Source organism: Neolamprologus multifasciatus, chromosome 3 (genome assembly GCF_963576455.1).
Source record: "Neolamprologus multifasciatus chromosome 3, fNeoMul1.2, whole genome shotgun sequence".
Lineage (NCBI taxonomy): Eukaryota > Metazoa > Chordata > Actinopteri > Cichliformes > Cichlidae > Neolamprologus > Neolamprologus multifasciatus.
Window position 1 is genome coordinate 46,404,427 of NC_140441.1, and position 18,104 is coordinate 46,422,530.

At 41.9% G+C, this 18,104-nt stretch overlaps 1 protein-coding gene across 3 annotated transcripts; it reads right to left on the reverse strand.

Moving 5' to 3' along the window:
• Positions 1-224: 224 nt before the first annotated feature.
• alox12 (arachidonate 12-lipoxygenase) lies at positions 225-17,885 on the reverse strand. 3 transcript variants are annotated; one of them, XM_085153987.1, is made up of 16 exons: positions 17,189-17,714; positions 16,611-16,630; positions 14,266-14,412; positions 13,763-13,964; positions 12,520-12,601; positions 12,277-12,399; positions 12,094-12,200; positions 10,518-10,690; positions 10,222-10,365; positions 8,235-8,438; positions 7,964-8,050; positions 7,716-7,885; positions 5,815-5,936; positions 3,082-3,182; positions 2,773-2,943; positions 225-789 (listed from the first exon to the last, which is right to left on the reverse strand). In XM_085153987.1, exons 1-16 carry the CDS (start codon positions 17,253-17,255, stop codon positions 610-612), a joined length of 2,100 nt encoding a protein of 699 aa, XP_085010113.1. In that variant the 5' UTR covers positions 17,256-17,714; the 3' UTR covers positions 225-609. The 3 variants fall into 3 exon arrangements, with proteins under 3 accessions (XP_085010113.1, XP_085010111.1, XP_085010112.1); XM_085153985.1 differs by lacking the exons at positions 16,611-16,630; positions 17,189-17,714 and adding an exon at positions 17,741-17,882; XM_085153986.1 differs by lacking the exons at positions 225-789; positions 16,611-16,630; positions 17,189-17,714 and adding exons at positions 1,019-1,083; positions 17,741-17,885.
• Positions 17,886-18,104: the final 219 nt, after the last annotated feature.

The following is an 18,104-nucleotide window of genomic DNA, read 5'->3' on the forward strand; positions in this document are numbered from 1 at the left end:
CTGGAGCTCCGGAGGTGGAGCGAGGCATCGGCTGATCGGAGGGTTGGTGGTTTGAAATATGCTTGGGCGAGATACAAACCCAAGATGCATCCATCAGAGTACGAGTGAGTCAATATTAGGAAACACTTAAGCATAAAAAAGTGCTTATTTGAACGTGTGTGCTGTGTAAAGCACTGGCTGCTCTGGGAGAGTAGAAAAGTGCTACAATAGAACCGCTCCATTTACAAAATATTTTTATAGTCTGTAAAGAAACGTTTTTCCCTCCTGATCATCTCCTGCATCGTCTATTGTTTGTTTTGTTTCACATTTAAAGAACAGAAAACCTCATATAACACAAGGACAAATTTCCAAAGTTTAAGATAATGATCTAGTCCAGTGTTTACGTGACTTAACCAATTAACCAATACCAACCTGTTATATGTCAGCTGGTTTATCTATGAAGATGTGATTGGTTAATTTCCTGCCTTTTATTTAAGCACACTTGTGTTACAATGACCCTGCTGAAGGCCACACGCCGAAACACGCTGGTCGGTCAATAAAGTTGTTCCTCTTTGAGTGTCGCTGGAGTCCCTGCACTGCAAAGATTCACTCAGCAGTCTGGGAGTGTTTCTATATGGTGATGCTGTTTTCTATGCGACTGGGCAGGAGAAAAAGGTACTGCAGCTCCAGTCCTTCATTCTCAGTCAGAATGTGTTTCTCGATCTCCTTCAACTCCATCCTGAACTTGTCGATCACCTCCAGGGCTTTGGCCTCGGTGAAGTGGTCCTCTGTGTATCGGCCCAAAGGAATCTGGGCAGAAAAGAAACGATTTGAACCGCGAGCAGCTGAGAAAAAAGGATCAGGTCCATTTTTCATTACAAAATATGATTTAGGGGTGTTGCAAGACTTAATGCTTCCCTGCATGTCTCACTGTCTCCTCCATCTTAATAGAAGGCAAGAAAATCACCAAAGAATAAGTAAAAATAAATATTTTGTGGTGCTGCAAGGTTAAAAAAAAAAAAAAAAAAAAAACCAACCCATGCTCTAGAAATGCCATTTTCTTTATTTAAGACGAACTGAGGTGACATGTTGTCTTTGAAATTCCTGCAGTTAAAGAAAACGTATATGATTGTCAAATATTTGGATTATGTTTATAAACATAAACCATTAGCAAAGAACAGATGGCTTGAGTAACCATGATATACACGTATCAGTAGATACTAGAGATGGCACGATACCACTTTTTTATGTCCGATACCGATATCATAAATTTGGATATCTGCGATACCGATATGAATCAGATATAGTGTTTTTTTTTAATCAATAAAACGTTTTTTTAATATCTTGCTGCATTTTGTATAAGTTTATACTCAAGTTTAAATAAATAACAACACTAAAGCTATTCTGTTATACCTGTATGTAAAAAATACACTGCGCCCAAAATATTTCATAGTTCAGCAACACTGATCAATCTAATAAACGTAAACCTGCTCCATCCTCCCTATTCTGGTATTTTAAAGAGTACTTAGCAGAAATATTAAGCAACCTAACTAATAGGGTTGCAAACTCCCAGCAAAAAAAAAAAAAAAAAAAAAAAAAAAAAAAAAAAAAAATAGGGAACCACCCTCCACCTCATGATGCTTAATCGACGTAATCAAATTTAATTTGATGCAGGGGGGGAAAATGCACAGAAATAAATTATTTTTCAAGAATAATTAAATAGATTCAACATATTTCTTCAACAGAATTGCAGACTGCACAGATGGTATCTTCCCAAAGGAAAAAGTACTGTAGCTTACTAGGGTATATTAGAATTAACAGTTACTATATACAGTAATGGACTTCTATACATTTTACATCAGGTTAAAACTTTGGGTGTAAGAGTCAGATAATTATTTATTAAAAACTAGACATTTTAAATGAGAATAAGAAAGAAAAGTATGTCTTTGTGCCCCCTTTTCCCTGTTCATGCCCTATCGGCCCCCCTGGCTACACTTTGCTAGATCCGCCCCTGCACAGTTACCAGCCGTCAGCTGTAGAAAAAGATCCTGGTGTAGAAAGTAATATTAAATAAATTCTAACAACAGCTTATCAAGCTTAAACGTGCTGCTGTTGTTCAGCCGCTGGTTTCCTCTTTCTGGTGCAAAGCGGGCCAAAAACAAACAAGAGAGACGGACTCGCGACAGAAAAGCCGATCAGCTGATCATTGATCAGTTTCACGTTTGAAGTAGCAGCAGGAGAGGGAGGGAGAGAGGCAGTCGCTCTATATATCGGTTGTTAAGCTTAACGTGGGAATGCTTTACAAACATTCAGAGATGAACTTACACACTTGCTTTACTTCTCTCTGGGAAAACTTCCTCGGAGATGAAATGCTGATTTGGTAGCAACGCTACAAATACACACAGCCGCTCTATCACGTGATGCATACTGCTGCGACGTGCTACGGTTATGAGCAGAGTTACGCCGTGTAGCAAGTTTTGTGAGGTGCTTTTTTGATATTTAATGGATCCGATTACATTTTTTATTTCTCGCCGATATCCGATCCAGGAATTTGGGTCAGTATCGGACCGATACCGATACGTAATATCGGATCGGTCCATCTCTAGTAGATACAGTGACATTAATGTTATTGCATCTATTTATATTAGTTATTTAACATAAATATTGCTGACATTTTTATTTCTGTGTATAACTTTTGAATATTCATATTTTTAACCGATCTATCGCTGCATTACATGTGTATATCACTTATAAACTGTATGGGACACAGTATGGTGAGCAACTTGGACTCACTGCATCTGGCTGTGCTCGGCCCAGATGCCACGTGATGGCCATCTGTAGACAGGACTGGCTGACATCAGGAAGCGTGGCCATAATCATATCCATGGTAACAGCATCTTTGTCTGTTGGTGGCGGTTGTCTCATGGTGCAGGGGGTGTTGGGAATCCAGGCACACCAGTCAAACTAAAAGGAATCAGAGTAGAGAAGCGTTTGCTGTACCTCCGTGGTCATCTTTTCTTAAATAAGTCGCCCCAACAAACCAACAATGTCAGTTTCTGCACCTCAGTGCATCTTGTGTCTTTAGGTGTGTGTGTTCAGCACCTGTCCGTTGTTAGTTGCAGCATGCTGGGCTGTGCTTGTGAAGATAGCCACTGCCAGCAGTGTGCAGAGTTCCTCTCTGCTGCCGAGTTTACTGGGCAAACCTGGAGCACATGAAACATTAAGTGGATGTCACACATACACAGGATATCCTGCCGAGAACTTCTGCTAACCGGAGGTGATGTGTCTGTAGTCTGAAACTATGGAAGGAAGGATGTGACACAATTGTTGCCTCATGCTGGCATTCGCTTTGTTTTTATAATCTTGTGCAAATATATGCGAGTTAAATTTCACCTGGTCATTTGTTTTCAGATTCAATTAACAAACCAAATTGTGAATTCTACATTCATGTTTTGAACTTAACTGCATATAGTTACAGATAAATGATCAAGTAAAAGATCCAGACTGATATGTTAGCCATCAACACTTGTCAACAACAGTTAATACAAATGGTGCTGTGCAAAGTCTTGAACACCCCTCATTTACTTATATTTTGGTAGGAGAATGGGGAACAGGTCCAATGTCCAAAAGTTGAATCTGTTCATCTGGATGTTTTCAGTGGGAGAAACATTTTGTCATCATCCAGGTGACGTCTTCAGTCTCAGCTGACTGCAGCTTTCAATCTTATAAACAGCACATTTGCATAATGACTGAAACCAGCCCACTGAAGGAACAATGGGCTGGGAGGTCATGACCATTGATCAACAACCATCGATCAATAACCATGAGTCCCATTCACAGAGAGTTGGGGAATGGCTGCAATCACAGTATTGTAAGATGGTGACAGATGTACCCTTAGGCCCCCTCCTTGATTCAGAGATGGTCTTTCCCTTTTCACGTAAATGGCCTCCTTGACTCCGCCCTCAAACCAGCGTTCCTCCCTGTCCAGGATGTTACATCCTCATCATTGAAAGAGTGTCCACTGGCCTGTAGGTGTAAATAGACTGCAGAGTCCTGGCCTGACGAGGTGGCTCTTCTGTGTTGTAGCCAGAGGTTGTTTGGTTTCCCTGATGTATAAATCCTGACAATCCTCCTGCACTTAACAGCGTACACTATGTTACTCTGTTTGTGTCGGGGGACCCGATCCTTGGGGTGGACCAGTTTTTGGCGCAGCGTGTTTTGGGGTTTAAAAGCCACAGAGACCCGGTGTTTAGAAAAAATGCATCTCAACTGCTCCGATACTCCTGACACGTACAGGATCACTACAGGTTTTCGCTTGGGCAGCGGTTGTCCTTCTCTCCTGGGTCGGCTGGAGCTTTCTTTAGGTGCCTTTCCTGCTTTGACAAAAGTCCAGCTGGGATAACCACATTTACTCAGGGCCTTCTTGATGTTCTTCTGCCTCCCTGGCCGCTGTGTCTGTGGGGATGGTGTTCGCTCTGTGTTGTAGCGTCCTGATGACACCCAGTTTGTGCTCCAGTGGATGATGAGAGTCAAACCAGGTTTACGGTACACGTCAGCTTTTAGATGTCGCCCATTACTGATGGAAATCTCACAGTGAAACAGGTGGAATGAAGACGCAGTTCAAACACACTTGGTGGATGCTGAGAGTGGTCCTGTTGCTGAGGTTGGGGTCATCCTGTAATCTCTTACCTCCAACACTTCTGTGACTGGGAATGAACAGAGATGTAACATCGTACAAGACCATGGTTTCATCTGCCTCCATAATGACATCTCTCACCTTCTCAACAAAATCCAGGGTGTTCTGACCGAGTTGATCATGCAGACAATTGGTCTTAAAGGTGCACCCTGTTTATGTATCTTTGGTAAACCATGCAGACTTGGTGTAGACTCCCCTGGGTATAACCTGTGGTATGAGGTCCGGTCAATAGCCTTGTCCTGTTCTAACTGCTTCAGACAGTCTATCAGCCTCTTCCTGTAACCACTTCCTGGGTCTCGTTTCAGGGGCTCATAAGTATTTTCTTCACTGAGTAGTGACAACATTTTCTCATGATAGTCTGTCTGGTTTAGCAGAGCTGTGCACCTAACAGGTCCAATGGTTTACTGTCATGTGCAAACATATTGCATGGCGTCTTGACAGCCACCCTTCCACTGAGACCAGTTTAGAGCAGTAGATGGATCAACTGAAGGCCCAGATGCATCTCAGGTCGCATCGTCATATTATCCCTATATAACATATATGGATACTATCTTTATCTCTCTCTATATATTATATAGATAAAGATAATATCTATATAATATATATTTCTATATGATATAGATATATATTAGATATCGATATCTAACCGAGGGCTGTCAGGCCTTCGGTTAGACATTCCAGATGTCTCTCATCAACAGCTAGTTCATTTGTGCTGCCAGGTCCTCATGGAGTGCAGTCAGCTTCTTCTGCCAGTAGGCGTGAACTTATGTGGGGGCAGGTGCAGTCCAGCTCTTCATACTGGAGACTCTTGGATGTCTTCCACTGATGGTTACTGGATCCTGTTCAGAGAGGTTGCTGTGATCTGCCCTCAGATCCTCTAACCACTGGGCTGTGCTGTTATCGGTTGCGTCATGCTCCCATATGCTCTTTGGAGAACTTAAGATTAACTTTTTATTGTTTAAATCTACTTTTGGCTTTAAACATTTTAACAATTTATAAAAAATGTAATAAATCTTTTAAACCAGCAGTGAGAGCCTAGTATCTCGAGAAAAACTTACCCTCAGACCTAATGACATTTTAAGCAATCAATAAATGAATAACTTACTATACAAGTACAGGTGATTACATTAATAACTGACCAAAGTTGGGGAGCTCGGTGAAGCCTTCCTCCGTGATGTCTCTGATCCAGGCCTGAAGCTCCAGGTCTTCTTGTACATCATGGTCTGACTGGTAGTACAGGTTTACCATACTGGAGACAAAACTGGAGCAAAGGTTAAAAACTTTGTAGTTATTTCTAAGAATACACTGTTTAAAATAAATAGTATGGACATTCAGAATGATACTCAAAACATGTAAAAATATCAGGCTTTAGTAATGTTTGCTGGTATTATCATAGAGAGAGAGAGAGAGAGAGAGAGAGAGAGAGAGAGAGAGAGAGAGAGAGAGAGAGAGAGAGAGAGAGATAGATAGATCGATCTATATATCTATATCTAGATCTATATCTCTCTCTATCTATATCCATCCATCCATTCGCTTCCGCTTATCCTTTTCAGGGTCGCGGGGGGCGCTGGAGCCTTTCCCAGCTGTCATAGGGCAAGAGGCGGGGTACACCCTGGACAGGTCGCCAGTCTGTTGCAGGGCCAACACACAGGGACAGACAACCATTCGCACTCACATTCACTCGCACATTCACACCTAGTGACAATTTGGATTATCCAATTAACCTATCCCCACAAGCTGCATGTCTTTGGATGGTGGGAGGAAGCCGGAGTACCCGGAGGGAACCCACGCAAACACGGGGAGAACATGCAAACTCCACACAGAAAGACCCCGGCCTGATGTTGGAATTGAACTCAGGACCTTCTTGCTGTGCGGCAACAGTGCTAACCACCGTGCTTCGCTCTCTCTCTCTCTCTCTAGATATACATATATATGAAGGAAAGTTTAACATGATTTATGAATAATTTCATCATACATGAGTAAAGTACAACATAGAGAAGAAGTGTAATGAAGTGATTTTAGGGTTTAAACTATGTTTAAACCCTAAAACTATGGAGATTAAATGTCATCAATTATGATTGGATGTCACTGTGACATCAGAGCTCATCTCAGATATATGTGTTTGTGTTTATACACCTCTTTGTATTTAATTATTGATTTGCTTCTGCTGGAGGTTTGTTCCTGTTGACAGGGAGTTTTCCCCACTGTCACCAAACTCTGTCCTCATAGGAGGTCATATGATTGTTTGGTGTTTTCTCTGTTTTCTTATACTTACAATATAAAGCCATTGTTAAAACGGTTGTTGTGATTTGACACTATATAAATAAAACTGAATTGAACTTGATTGAATTTGACATCCAGACAAAAATAGGGGAGAGATGAGGACCTGGTGTCATGTAAGTTTTATGCAGAAGAGATGATAGGCTCTTCCCTTTGTCTTCTGTGAGATAAGCAGTTCAGAAGATTGGATCTAAGAATTCCCAGTTGGATATTCCAGCAAAGGTGTCAGAGGGATCAACCGCTGCCTGAACTATGGACTTACAATTTGGTTTTTTTCTCTGCTCATTTTTGCCGTGTTAATTTATAAATTTAAGGGAATTCGAACTTCCAAGGAATTCCACTGTTTTCCAGTGAAGCAGTAAAGGTAAAAAGCTGAGTACTAACAGAGTAGAAACAGCTCGTACAGGTTACGCCAGCCTTTTAAAGTAACAGACTGGGGGCTTAGTTTTCCAAACCACTGAATTAAACCCAGTTGTAATCCAAGAGCACTGATCTAGAGCTGCCACAGCAGACCTGCAAGGCTGGGCCAGTTTTGAATCAGAGTAAGCAGCGTAGACATCTGGAGAATAGAGGCAGTTAGAACTGGCCATCAGCTCTATCCGAGCTCTGCACTGTCTCCTGGGTAATCCTCATAAGATCAGAGAGTGGACTTTTTAAACACAGAGTTGATCCACACTTCCTGTACTCAGGTGCTGGTTCCACAGATCATCGGTACCTTGTAGAACTACACAGGAACAAGGACAACATGCGTACTCTGTACCTGTGTATGGCCTCCCACAGCATCAGACTATGCTCTTTGTAGAAATACTTGGGGAGCTGAGACACTCCTCTGTCACAGAAATCATACAGCGGCTGAATGGAGCGGTAGGTCAGCACCTTGTACTCCCTCTGGGCCAAAATTAACAGGCCATCACCACCTGTAGACACAACCTACACAACATTTCAGGAATATTAGGTCTGAATATTGAAGAGCTCAGTAATATTGAAGCCAAGCGTGCTGTGGCATACTCGTTTGAAGATGCCATTTGCAGAGATGAGCTGAGTGCGCCCCCTACAGTTGATCTCTAGAGTATAGCGTATATGAGGGGCCAGGAGCTGCATCAGCAAAAAAGAGAACATTTTGATTATTGTTGGAAATTTAGATTCTACTGGATTTATGTTGCAGAAAGGGAATTACAAATGAAGGCTTCATCTCTTTGCTTTTAAACCAATTCATATCAGATAACAACTATGACCAACAGTGAAAGTGCTGAATAATACGACTTATATTAATATTTACCTTGTAAATGGGGTGTACAGCAGGCAGCTGTCTCAAAGTGGCCACACAAAACACTTCCACCACCAGGTGAGTCCTAAGTAGGTGAGACAGGAGCTGGAATACCTGGAACTCGGAGTGACGCACCCACATCTTAGCCAGCAGCCAGGCCAGAGGGGGGTCGCTGGGCAGGAATATGGGCGTGTCCCGGCCTGGAGTCTGTTCAAGCTGAGACGGTGAAAGAGCGACTATTGAGCTGTGGCTCAAGAGGTAGAACGGGCTGTCACTTAGCTTGTATAGCCAACACATGGCTTCAGAAGCACCGTGTCAAGGCTTGGTTTGTCTGAACAGAGTCACATGACCGAAGCTTCACCGTCGCTGCTTCAACACCTGATTCTGTCGTTTAGAAAGACCTGAATCATTGGCGGTGATTTTGTGCGACAGAGAGCAAACCGGTGTGTGACGTACATGGCATGTAGCCGGCGAGGAAGAGAGGACTTTCTACCTGCTCCTAAATATAAACAGGTCATAACCAGTTCTACCCCCAGGTCTCAAACGCACATAAGAAATAGAGTAGACATATCGTTATAGTAATTATATATATATATAAAAACGTACATATCCACTGGTTCACTACCAGAGATGGGCAGTAACGCGTTACTTGTAACGAGTAAAGTAAGGGATTACTATTGCAAAAACAGTAATTAGATTACCGTTACTTTCTCGTAGGAACGCTGCGTTACTAAAAGTGATTTTTTTTGTGAGTGTCTCCTGACAGTGACGTAAGCGAGTGCGACGTTCGTGACAACAGCTGTGTGCAGATCAACAATGGATCATATATCGAGTGCGGAGAGAGTATGAGCGTGCAGCGTTTAAAGCGTGGAAGTACTGACCTTACTTTGAGGTTGATTCCATAAAAAGTGACAAAAACATTAGTGTCCGTTGTGCGTGGGAAGAAAACTTCTTTTTACAGCGAAAAAAAACCCTAAACTTCCGAGCAAGCACCGAGTAGCTATGACGTAATGGGAAACTCACAGAGAAACTCGCGGATTCTTCCACTGACCGCTGCACACCTGCACCAGGATAAACCTCCGCCTAACTTACTCCTGCTTTACAGGTGAAAATAGAGCAAAAGGACCGCTAGTCTTTGACTTTATTTATTTTCTGCTGTGTTTCACTTGCATCTATTTGAAAGACTGAGTGTAAACACACACAAAAAATATTTTATTTTATGTGCTGGAATGTGCAGAAAATAGGTTTAAATGTTAAACTAATTTCTTCCAGTCAGAGAATGGTGCATATAATTAAATTTTTGCTTGATGCATAAAGTTAAAAGATTAAAACTAATAAAACAAGTTTTAAAAAGAGAATTTTCCATTTGATTACATTTTGTATGATGATTATGCAGAAAAAGTAAAATTGGGCTGAAAGATCTATCACTTTATCACCTATTCAGGTTGTAAATCGTGTTTTTAAAAAGTAACTAAGTAACTAAGTAATTAATTACTTTTGAAAATAAGTAATCAGTAAAGTAACAGGATTACTTTTTTGGGGAAGTAATCAGTAATTAGTTACTGATTACTTTTTTCAAGTAACTTGACCAACACTGTTCACTACACAACCAGACACCTTACAGCACAAGCATGCTCCCAGCTTATAATAAGACTCTGCTGTATATTATTATATGTGTTTTATTGTTTTTATCACGAGGCCACAAGCATGGGGAGAACAAATAGACACATTATTTTTTTACCCCCAAAAATACACGTTCAAAGCACCACAACAGCCTGATATCACACAGACCTGTCAGGGTGTACCCCGCCCCTCGCCCTAAGACCGCTGGGATAGGCTAATTTAGTGAGCTTACTCATTATCTGCTGTAAGGTGTGCGCTTGAGAGTTATAACAGGAAGTCAAGTACAAAGTCAAGCTCGGGACCTTTTTGTGGTGGGTCAGTGGTGCTAATCACCCCACTGTCCCTGTGCTTCTGTGTAAGCATGTAAACAACACACCTGTATAGCAATAGGTATAAGTCCTTCATCTGGGTGTTGGTACAGGAGACAGATTGGAGCAGCGATGTACTGAGGGTGTCCCTTGATTGTGTTACTGGGAATCCCATCCATGATGGCATAGTCTAACAAGTATATGTTTCCTGCCTGGACAAGAGTGTAAAGGAAATTTAAGATATGATGGCAAGCATGCAACAGAGACCATGAAATCAACACCACCAGTGAGACAATAACAGCGTCTACATTTGTGCCATTCCTTTTATTTCATTGTAAAAACCAAAGTAGTGCTTTTTCCCAACCTTCAGTTCTTTGTCCAAGTTGGTCCTGTCAGCCATAGAGCGCTGCACCATATCTGCGGTAACGGGGAGGTTCTCCGGCAGCTTTTTGCACCTCTGGATCATCCTGGGGTTGGAACCATTTAGACACTGGTAGCCAAAGAACCAGTCCTCCTTCCAGTGCATCATACAATACTCTGTTGTATACACACAGACACACAGAGCATCAGGTTTCTGTCGTTGTTCAAAGGCCTTTGCAACAGAAACCGCCGCAGAGAACAAGTTCAGCCCTGCCACTGATTACAGTGGAGGGGGGAGAGAAATAATGTGCTTGAACTGAAGTGAATATTACCCACATGCTTTTATGGATCATCTTCAAATTTTACAACAATGAGACAGTCAGAATAGAACAAAGAGAAAAGGCTTTTAAATAGGTTGCCCTCACTGTCTGCAATAATCTAAAGAAGGAGGTGAAAGTGTCAGAACTGGTAACAATGGGAAAGTTGATAGCAACAAACTTCTCTGGCACAACTTCACCTACTCCCAAGGTGCATGGAGAAGACAAAGATCTGATGACGTGGAGACTCCAGCAACACTTTAAGTGTCAGGGAACAACTTTATCAAGTGTGGCCTTCATCAGGTAACGGCAAACAGTTTGTGTTTAAATAAAAGTGGGCAACAGGAAACCAATCACACCTTCACAGATAAACCAGCTGACCATTTCACATTTAACAAGGTGGTAATGGCTAATTGGTCCAAATAGATTCTGGACTGAACCACTACAGGTTAAAAGGTCAGAAGATGTGGCTTAACCAGTTAACCAATTAGACAAACCACCTCGTTAAAGTAAATTGGTCAGCTGGTTTATCTGTGAAGGTGTGATTGGTCCACTTGGATTTTTTTCTCTTTCCTGTTTTTTATTTAAACAAACTGTTTGACATTTTGCAATGACCCCGACGAAGGCCACAAACACGTTGGTCACTTATTCAAATCGTTCCCTGATACTTGAAGTGTCGCTGGAGTCTCCATGTCAACGATGGGAATGTTTAAATCCGTTTAAACCAGCGGTCCTCAACCCCCGGGCCTCGGACGGGTACCGGTCCGTGAGTCATTTGGTACCGGGCCGCGAGAGTTGAGGCTCAAGTGTGAAATGTATAGTTTTCAGGGTTTTTAAATCGGTTTTCAGCGTTATTTTGTTATCGTTTTTATCGTTAACTTTTTTTCCTGGGTCTTTTCACGTGTGTTATGAATACATTTTCTTTTTTTCGGTACCGGTACTAGTTTTATTTTGTTGTATTTATCCGCGACACCTTAAAGGCCGGTCCATGAAAATATTGTCGGGCATAAACCGGTCCGTGGCGCAAAAAAGGTTGAGGACCGCTGGTTTAAAGGACTGAGAGACTCTTTTGGATCTGCTGCCAAGGAACATCAGCGTGATCCCTCAGGAGACCTGATCCAGCTGCCTACTGATGCCACCATGGTGATGACCACTTTTAAAAGATCCAATCATTGTTATTTTTAAAGATCCTTTTTTAGGTAGCATTTTGAGTTTGCATGAAACTACTATTAAAGCTGTTGTATGCTATGCTTTTTTACTCACCAGCTATGGGACTTTTCAACTTCCAGAAGATACGTTTGAAATCTTCAAGGTCATCCCAGGACTTCCCAAACCAGATGGTCAGCTTCTTCAGAGATAACTCCAGCAAACTGAGGAGAGGAAATGAGGCGTTTGTTGTTTTCAAATCAAATTTGTTACAAATGTGTTGAATCATGAACCACCTACGCGTAATGTAATGAATGTTCAAAGTCACTCCTCTTCTCGTTGTCAAAGCGGGCGTCTTGGGGTAAGTCTGCTTCTGTTTCAGCATCAATACATCTGGGAATCCCTGGAGCCCACGTTACCCATCTAGCACAAAAATATCCAATGCTTCAAATCTATGTGTTGTTACAGAATGTGTTTGGTCAAATGTGGCTTGTAGTTTGTACAGTTTGAAGGGTTTCATATACCATAAATGTGAGTCCCTACCTGTAAGTCTTCTGTCGCTCCTGCAGCTCTGTTCTCCTGTGCTCCAGCAGCTGCAGAGCGGAGTCACCTGTCAGCGTCTTTGCTACAGGAGAGACAGGGAAGTTATACCATCACATTATAGAGTAGGGCAGCGATACTGATGAAATCAAGCACTAAGAAAAAGGGTCACACATGAGATAACTGAAGGAGTTCTGCTTATATGTAACACAGGAAATATCTTCTTGTATGGTCTGACGCTTACATAACCAAAGTCTAAGAGGAACCTGTAAACAAATATGATGCAAATGGAAAGCAGACACAGCAGCCCAGCGTTTCACCGTTTTTGCATGAAAGACACGGACCTCATTTACACCTCGTGGTCTTATCTTATATTATCTGATACTCTGTCTATATTTATGTCTCAGCTGCACATTTCTTAGGCGGTGATGGCAACTTGTCAACAAAGATGATGTGCTCCAGCTAAAAATCTAAATCACTGATCATCATTATTACAGCAGCCAGCTGCTGCTCTGTAGTTTTTGCTGAGCATAGGGGCAGGTTGTAGCTTGGGTTTAGAGCACAGGTGTCGTACTCCAGGCCTCGAGTGCCGGTGTCCTGCAGGTTTTAGATGTGTCCTTGATCCAACACAGCTGATTTAAAGGCTAAATGACCTCCTCAACATGTCTTGAAGTTCTCCAGAGGCCTGATAATGAACCAATCATTTGATTCAGGTGTGTTGACCCAGGGTGAGATCTAAAACCTGCAGGACACCGGGACCTCGAGGCCTGGAGTTGCCCACCCCTGGACTGGAAGGTAGTACAGCAACAGCTACACATCCCCAGTGTGCTCATGCATGGGTGGACGAGTAGCCTTGATAGCCTTTTAATCTCACCACCAACTGCTTGATGTGGTAAACTGACTGGGACTTTTAACCTAACATTCACACACTGGTGGATTTATCAGGTGCAACTTGGGGTTCGGTATCATCTACGAATCTGCTGCTGGTTTGTTCTGCAGCTCCTCCTGTCTGCTCCAGCCCAAACTATCCTTGGACAAAGATACCGAACCAAGTTACTCTCAGATGCATCCATCGGCGTATGCATGTGTTGATGCATGGTTTATAAAATGCCACATAGGAATCAGTCTTGTACTAAAATAGAACCTGCATGGCTTTAAAGGGAAATTTGCATCTTTGCTCAAAATGACCTCAGGACTTCTACATGTAGGCATTGTGAGGCAATGAAGGAATGAGACTCTTTCCTACCCGTTCCTTCTCGTATCTCCATCTTGACATCGCCTACAAACCATCGGTAACAAGGGAAAGTCAGCACTTTACCTCCATCTGGAGGCTCTACAGTGACATATAGACAAAACCAGTTATCTTCCACCCAGTATCTTTGTTTCTCTAGTCGGACCAGTAGCACCGAGCCTAAAGGTGAAGGACTCGTCACCTTGTACTGGTCAACCTGATGGAAGAATAGAGGAAGAGAAATACAAAAAAAAAATTAGCTACTTTCTATCTCAGAGTGACGCTGAAAAGCTAGTTCATGTTATTGTGTCAAGTTGTCCTAAAAACTACTTAAAATGTCCTGAGCTGATCTAAAATGCTGCAGCAAGAGACCAAGACTAGAAAGTGAGCTCTTTACTGGCTCCCTGTTAAATCCATTTTGAATTTAAAGTCTCACATACTGGATTTATTGTGCAAAAAAAAAAAAAAAAGAGCTATCCAAATCTGGACAACACAAGAAAAGCCCAAACTACACTTACTGCTCCTCGACAGAAATCCAGTCCAGGGTTGTCGAGTTGAGTGCGCTCGCTCTCCCCTTTCTCCCCCACAAGCGTCAGATAAATGTAGTTGTTGGTGCCTGAATACTCTGAAGTACCAGTTGCTACTGTCACAGTGTAGACTTCCATCTAAGAAGACATGAGTCATACATAAGTGTTCAGCTAGCAACATGTGTGCACCTGAATACACAGGAAAAACCAACATAAACTTGCAGCTGTCTTGGCTCAGTGACGTCACCATGGTTAGTGGAAGATGTCACAGCACCGTGATTCAGAGTGAAAATAAAGGGTGTAGCAATAGGAAGAGGTCAAAGTTCAAAGTCACAAGGCTTTTTTTTTTTTTTTTTTTTTTAAGACCTTTTTTCGACTCTTCAAGTTTTAGGCTTTCTTGTCAGAATTGGAAAGTCTGAGTCTCTGATTCTTTGCTTTAAATCTGCCTGCAGACAAACAGAAGCTTCATGCATGTTTCAGCTATTTGTCATTTTTAGTTTATCCTTTAGCCCAGCTGCCGTTTCCAGCTACCTCATCACCCAACATTAGCATGTGTCATTTGTGGGGTGGCTGTAGCTCAGGAGGTAGAGCTGGAAGGTTGGAGGTTCGATCCCAGGCTCCTCCAGTCTGCATGCCAAGTATCCTTGGGCAAGATACTAACCCCAAGTTGCTCTCTGATGCATCCATCGGAGTATGAATGTGTGTGAGTGTAGTTAGAAAGCACTCAGTATAGAGGTAGTGCTTGTGGACTGGGTGAATGTGGCGTGTTGTATAGAGCACTTTGAGTACTCCGGGAGAGTAGAAAAGCGCTGTATAAGAATCAGTCCATTTGCAATAAGTAGCATTACCCAAACCAAAACTCTTTTGCAAGAGTGTCCTGGGTTCACACTGAGAGACAACAGTACTAAGCATTGAGTCACCATGGTGACTGACTATGTTTTTATTCTCCAAGCTGTGATATAATCGTACAGCTGACGTAGATTTGCGTGGGTGTTTTAATAACCAGTGTTCTCGGATGTATTTGAAGTTATATATGATCACATTTGCATCTTATACAAAGTCCACAAGCTTCTCCAGGAAATCAGGTATTTTTGGTGATTTTGCATGCAATGATATATGATGCATTAATATATAAGAGGAACCAAACTCTTAAAAGGATCACGCACTCTACAGGTCAAACTGAGTGAACATGTTTTCTAATTATTTAAATATTAACCCTAACCAAATGTTCAAACCACAATGATGCAAATGTAGCACATTTCATCTTCACACACACACATGCACACGCGTGTTCCTGTCTAGCTATCTTTGTGAGGACCGAAATCTGCATTCTACTATACTTGTGAGAACCAACTGGCACTAGTGAGGACACAAACTGGTCCTCATAAATTCCCTCACTAAGATAGCTGAACGCGCGCACACAGACACAGGCATTAAGTAACCATTTCCTTTGGTCGTATATATTTCAACTCAGTTAATTTGTTTTTATATCTCATCAAATCCCAACAACAGTCACTTCAGTCTGTTGCTGCATGCAGACCCTACAATAATAAAAAGACGTTACTGGTAAAGAGCCTCCTGTAAGATGAGGGATTTATTTTTCCTTAAGGAAAAGTTTGAACATCTCAACTTCAAGCAAACTGTGTGTGTGTTACACCTCTGACTATCAATATGCATCTACAGATAATGCAATCAACAACACGCTACAGCTTCATCCAGAACCCAGACACAAGCGTTTCCTCACCGCAGCTTTTCTGTGTCACTGTCAGGTAACAACGCCTCCCAGCTCCAGCTACTCAAATCTCTGACGCCGAGGCGCTGCGCTCGTCTCTGCTTTTGAAATATTTGCTAACATGATAATCAGCTCCTAACACTGACAGCAGTATACTGTGATAAATCAGTAGTAAAAGTGTTTGTATCGGCTATCTTTGTGCAAACTGACCAAACCTTTGCTGTGTCGATATAAACGTTTTTTAAATGAGAACCTTTTTGTTTGTTTCTTTTTTACTTTGCCTCCACATCTGCACAGAAAACTGAGTATGATTAGTGTAGGTTTACTGCTTTCTGTGCATATACACAATTAAATCTTGGTTGATTCCCTGCACAGACAAAATACTGTTCATACACTAAACAGTATAAAGTCACTATAAAGGTTAAATTCTGTAAATTAATCTTAGCATCATTAACTTGAATACAAACCCGACTCTGACCATGAACACCACAGCCACACTTCACCACTCTGTAGCATCCTGACCTGTTTATCTTGCATTGAACTATCTTGTATTTGAAAAACACAAGCACAACCCTCTTGGTTTTGGATGAAAAACACAACTTACATGTTTTGACACACAGATCCAGTGTCTGATTTTAGTTTTTTTATAATTTACGTTTTATTTGTTTTCTTATTTATACAACATGTACAACAAATTCAACTTAATCACCGTGGGTGGGTGGGGGGGAAGCAAAACCAAACCGAACAACAACAGAAGAGACAAACAAACAAACCAAGAAATACAATGACATTATACAAAATCGGGCCTCCAATTTTGTACATATTTCAACCATTTCAACCAATATTCTTCAAATGAGTCCACCTGGCACTTCAGCCTAAAAGTTATTCTTTCCATAACAAAAATATTATATATCACATCAATCCATTCATCTATGGTAGGAATATCCTCTTTAATCCAAAGGCGAGTTATGGCCTTTTTGCAAGCTACCGACAGCACACTGAACAAATATTTATCCGGTTTGCATAGATTAAGACTCTCTAGGTTGCCTATAGGTACAATAATGCAAAATGAAATTGTATTTTCTTTTGGAAGATTGTTTCCATGACCTTATGTATTTCCTTCCATAATGGAACCACACGGGGACATTCCCAAAAAACGTGGAAATGATTTGCTGTTGCAGCGGTGTCTGATTTTAAAACGAGGACATCCTCCCACCTGACCAGGCTGAGGTGAGGCGATAACATTCATCGATTCTCTAAGAGCGCAAGCAGAAAAAGCAAAGCTTTCTTCGTCCTCTGTGTTGAACGCCGCACTTTGTATTCTGTAACTTTTCCTATTGCATAACCCTTCCAGACGATGTATGGCGTCAGAATGAACTACCGTTGCTGCTGCGTGTTAAAATGATACAATCTCGCACACACTTTTGCGTAAAACACTTGCGTTAGTTGTCTTGACCGAAACAATTTCAGCTGTACTGACTCAGTCGCGACATACTTCAGCAATAATATTATTTTTCACATATTTAACGGGCGCGTGTGATGCTGAGCATTTACTGCGGTGGTTTATTTACATGAAAGCTGAAAAACAAGCTTCTGTAGTTCTCTAATGTTGCTTTTGTCGGTGGCAGCGTGTCTGCACGACGCCGCTATCACAGGCCGGGCAGCGGAGATTCTGACAGTCAGCTGTGATGGTGATAATCTGGAGTTTGGAGAAGACAACAGAAAAAGACCCACCTTAGTCGCGCGCCGTGTTCACAGTGGAGTGTCGCTTTGGTGGAGTGGAGTGTCCGGTGGCTGTCGGCTGTTCTGACACGTCCTTTTATCCTCTCTCTCTCTCTCTCTACACTCTTGCTACACTCATTTTCTCTCTCAGCCTTTCTGTATTAGACGAGCACTTCTCTGCTCCTGTGGTCAGTAGGGGAGACCGGGGATAGTTGTAACATTTTTCACATTTCTGTCTGTAAATTGGAGCTCTTTTAAGGTAGTGGATTCAAAATGTAATGCAAAGTATTTACATGTCTCGGCTATTAAATAGTGCAGCTATTTTCTCTGCAGCACAATTACTCATTGCATGGTATGGTCTCAAACACAAAGAGTG

Excerpts from the sequence above, each read along its gene's own strand:
- alox12 (XM_085153987.1), bottom strand. The coding sequence starts at position 17,255 with ATGAATGTTATCGCCTCACCTCAGCCTGGTCAGGTGGGAGGATGTCCT. Across the intron at positions 14,413-16,610 it reads GGATCTGTGTGTCAAAACAT|ATGGAAGTCTACACTGTGAC; the intron begins GTAAGTTGTGTT and ends ATGTCTTCTTAG. Across the intron at positions 7,886-7,963 it reads CAAATGGCATCTTCAAACGA|GTTGTGTCTACAGGTGGTGA; the intron begins GTATGCCACAGC and ends AATGTTGTGTAG.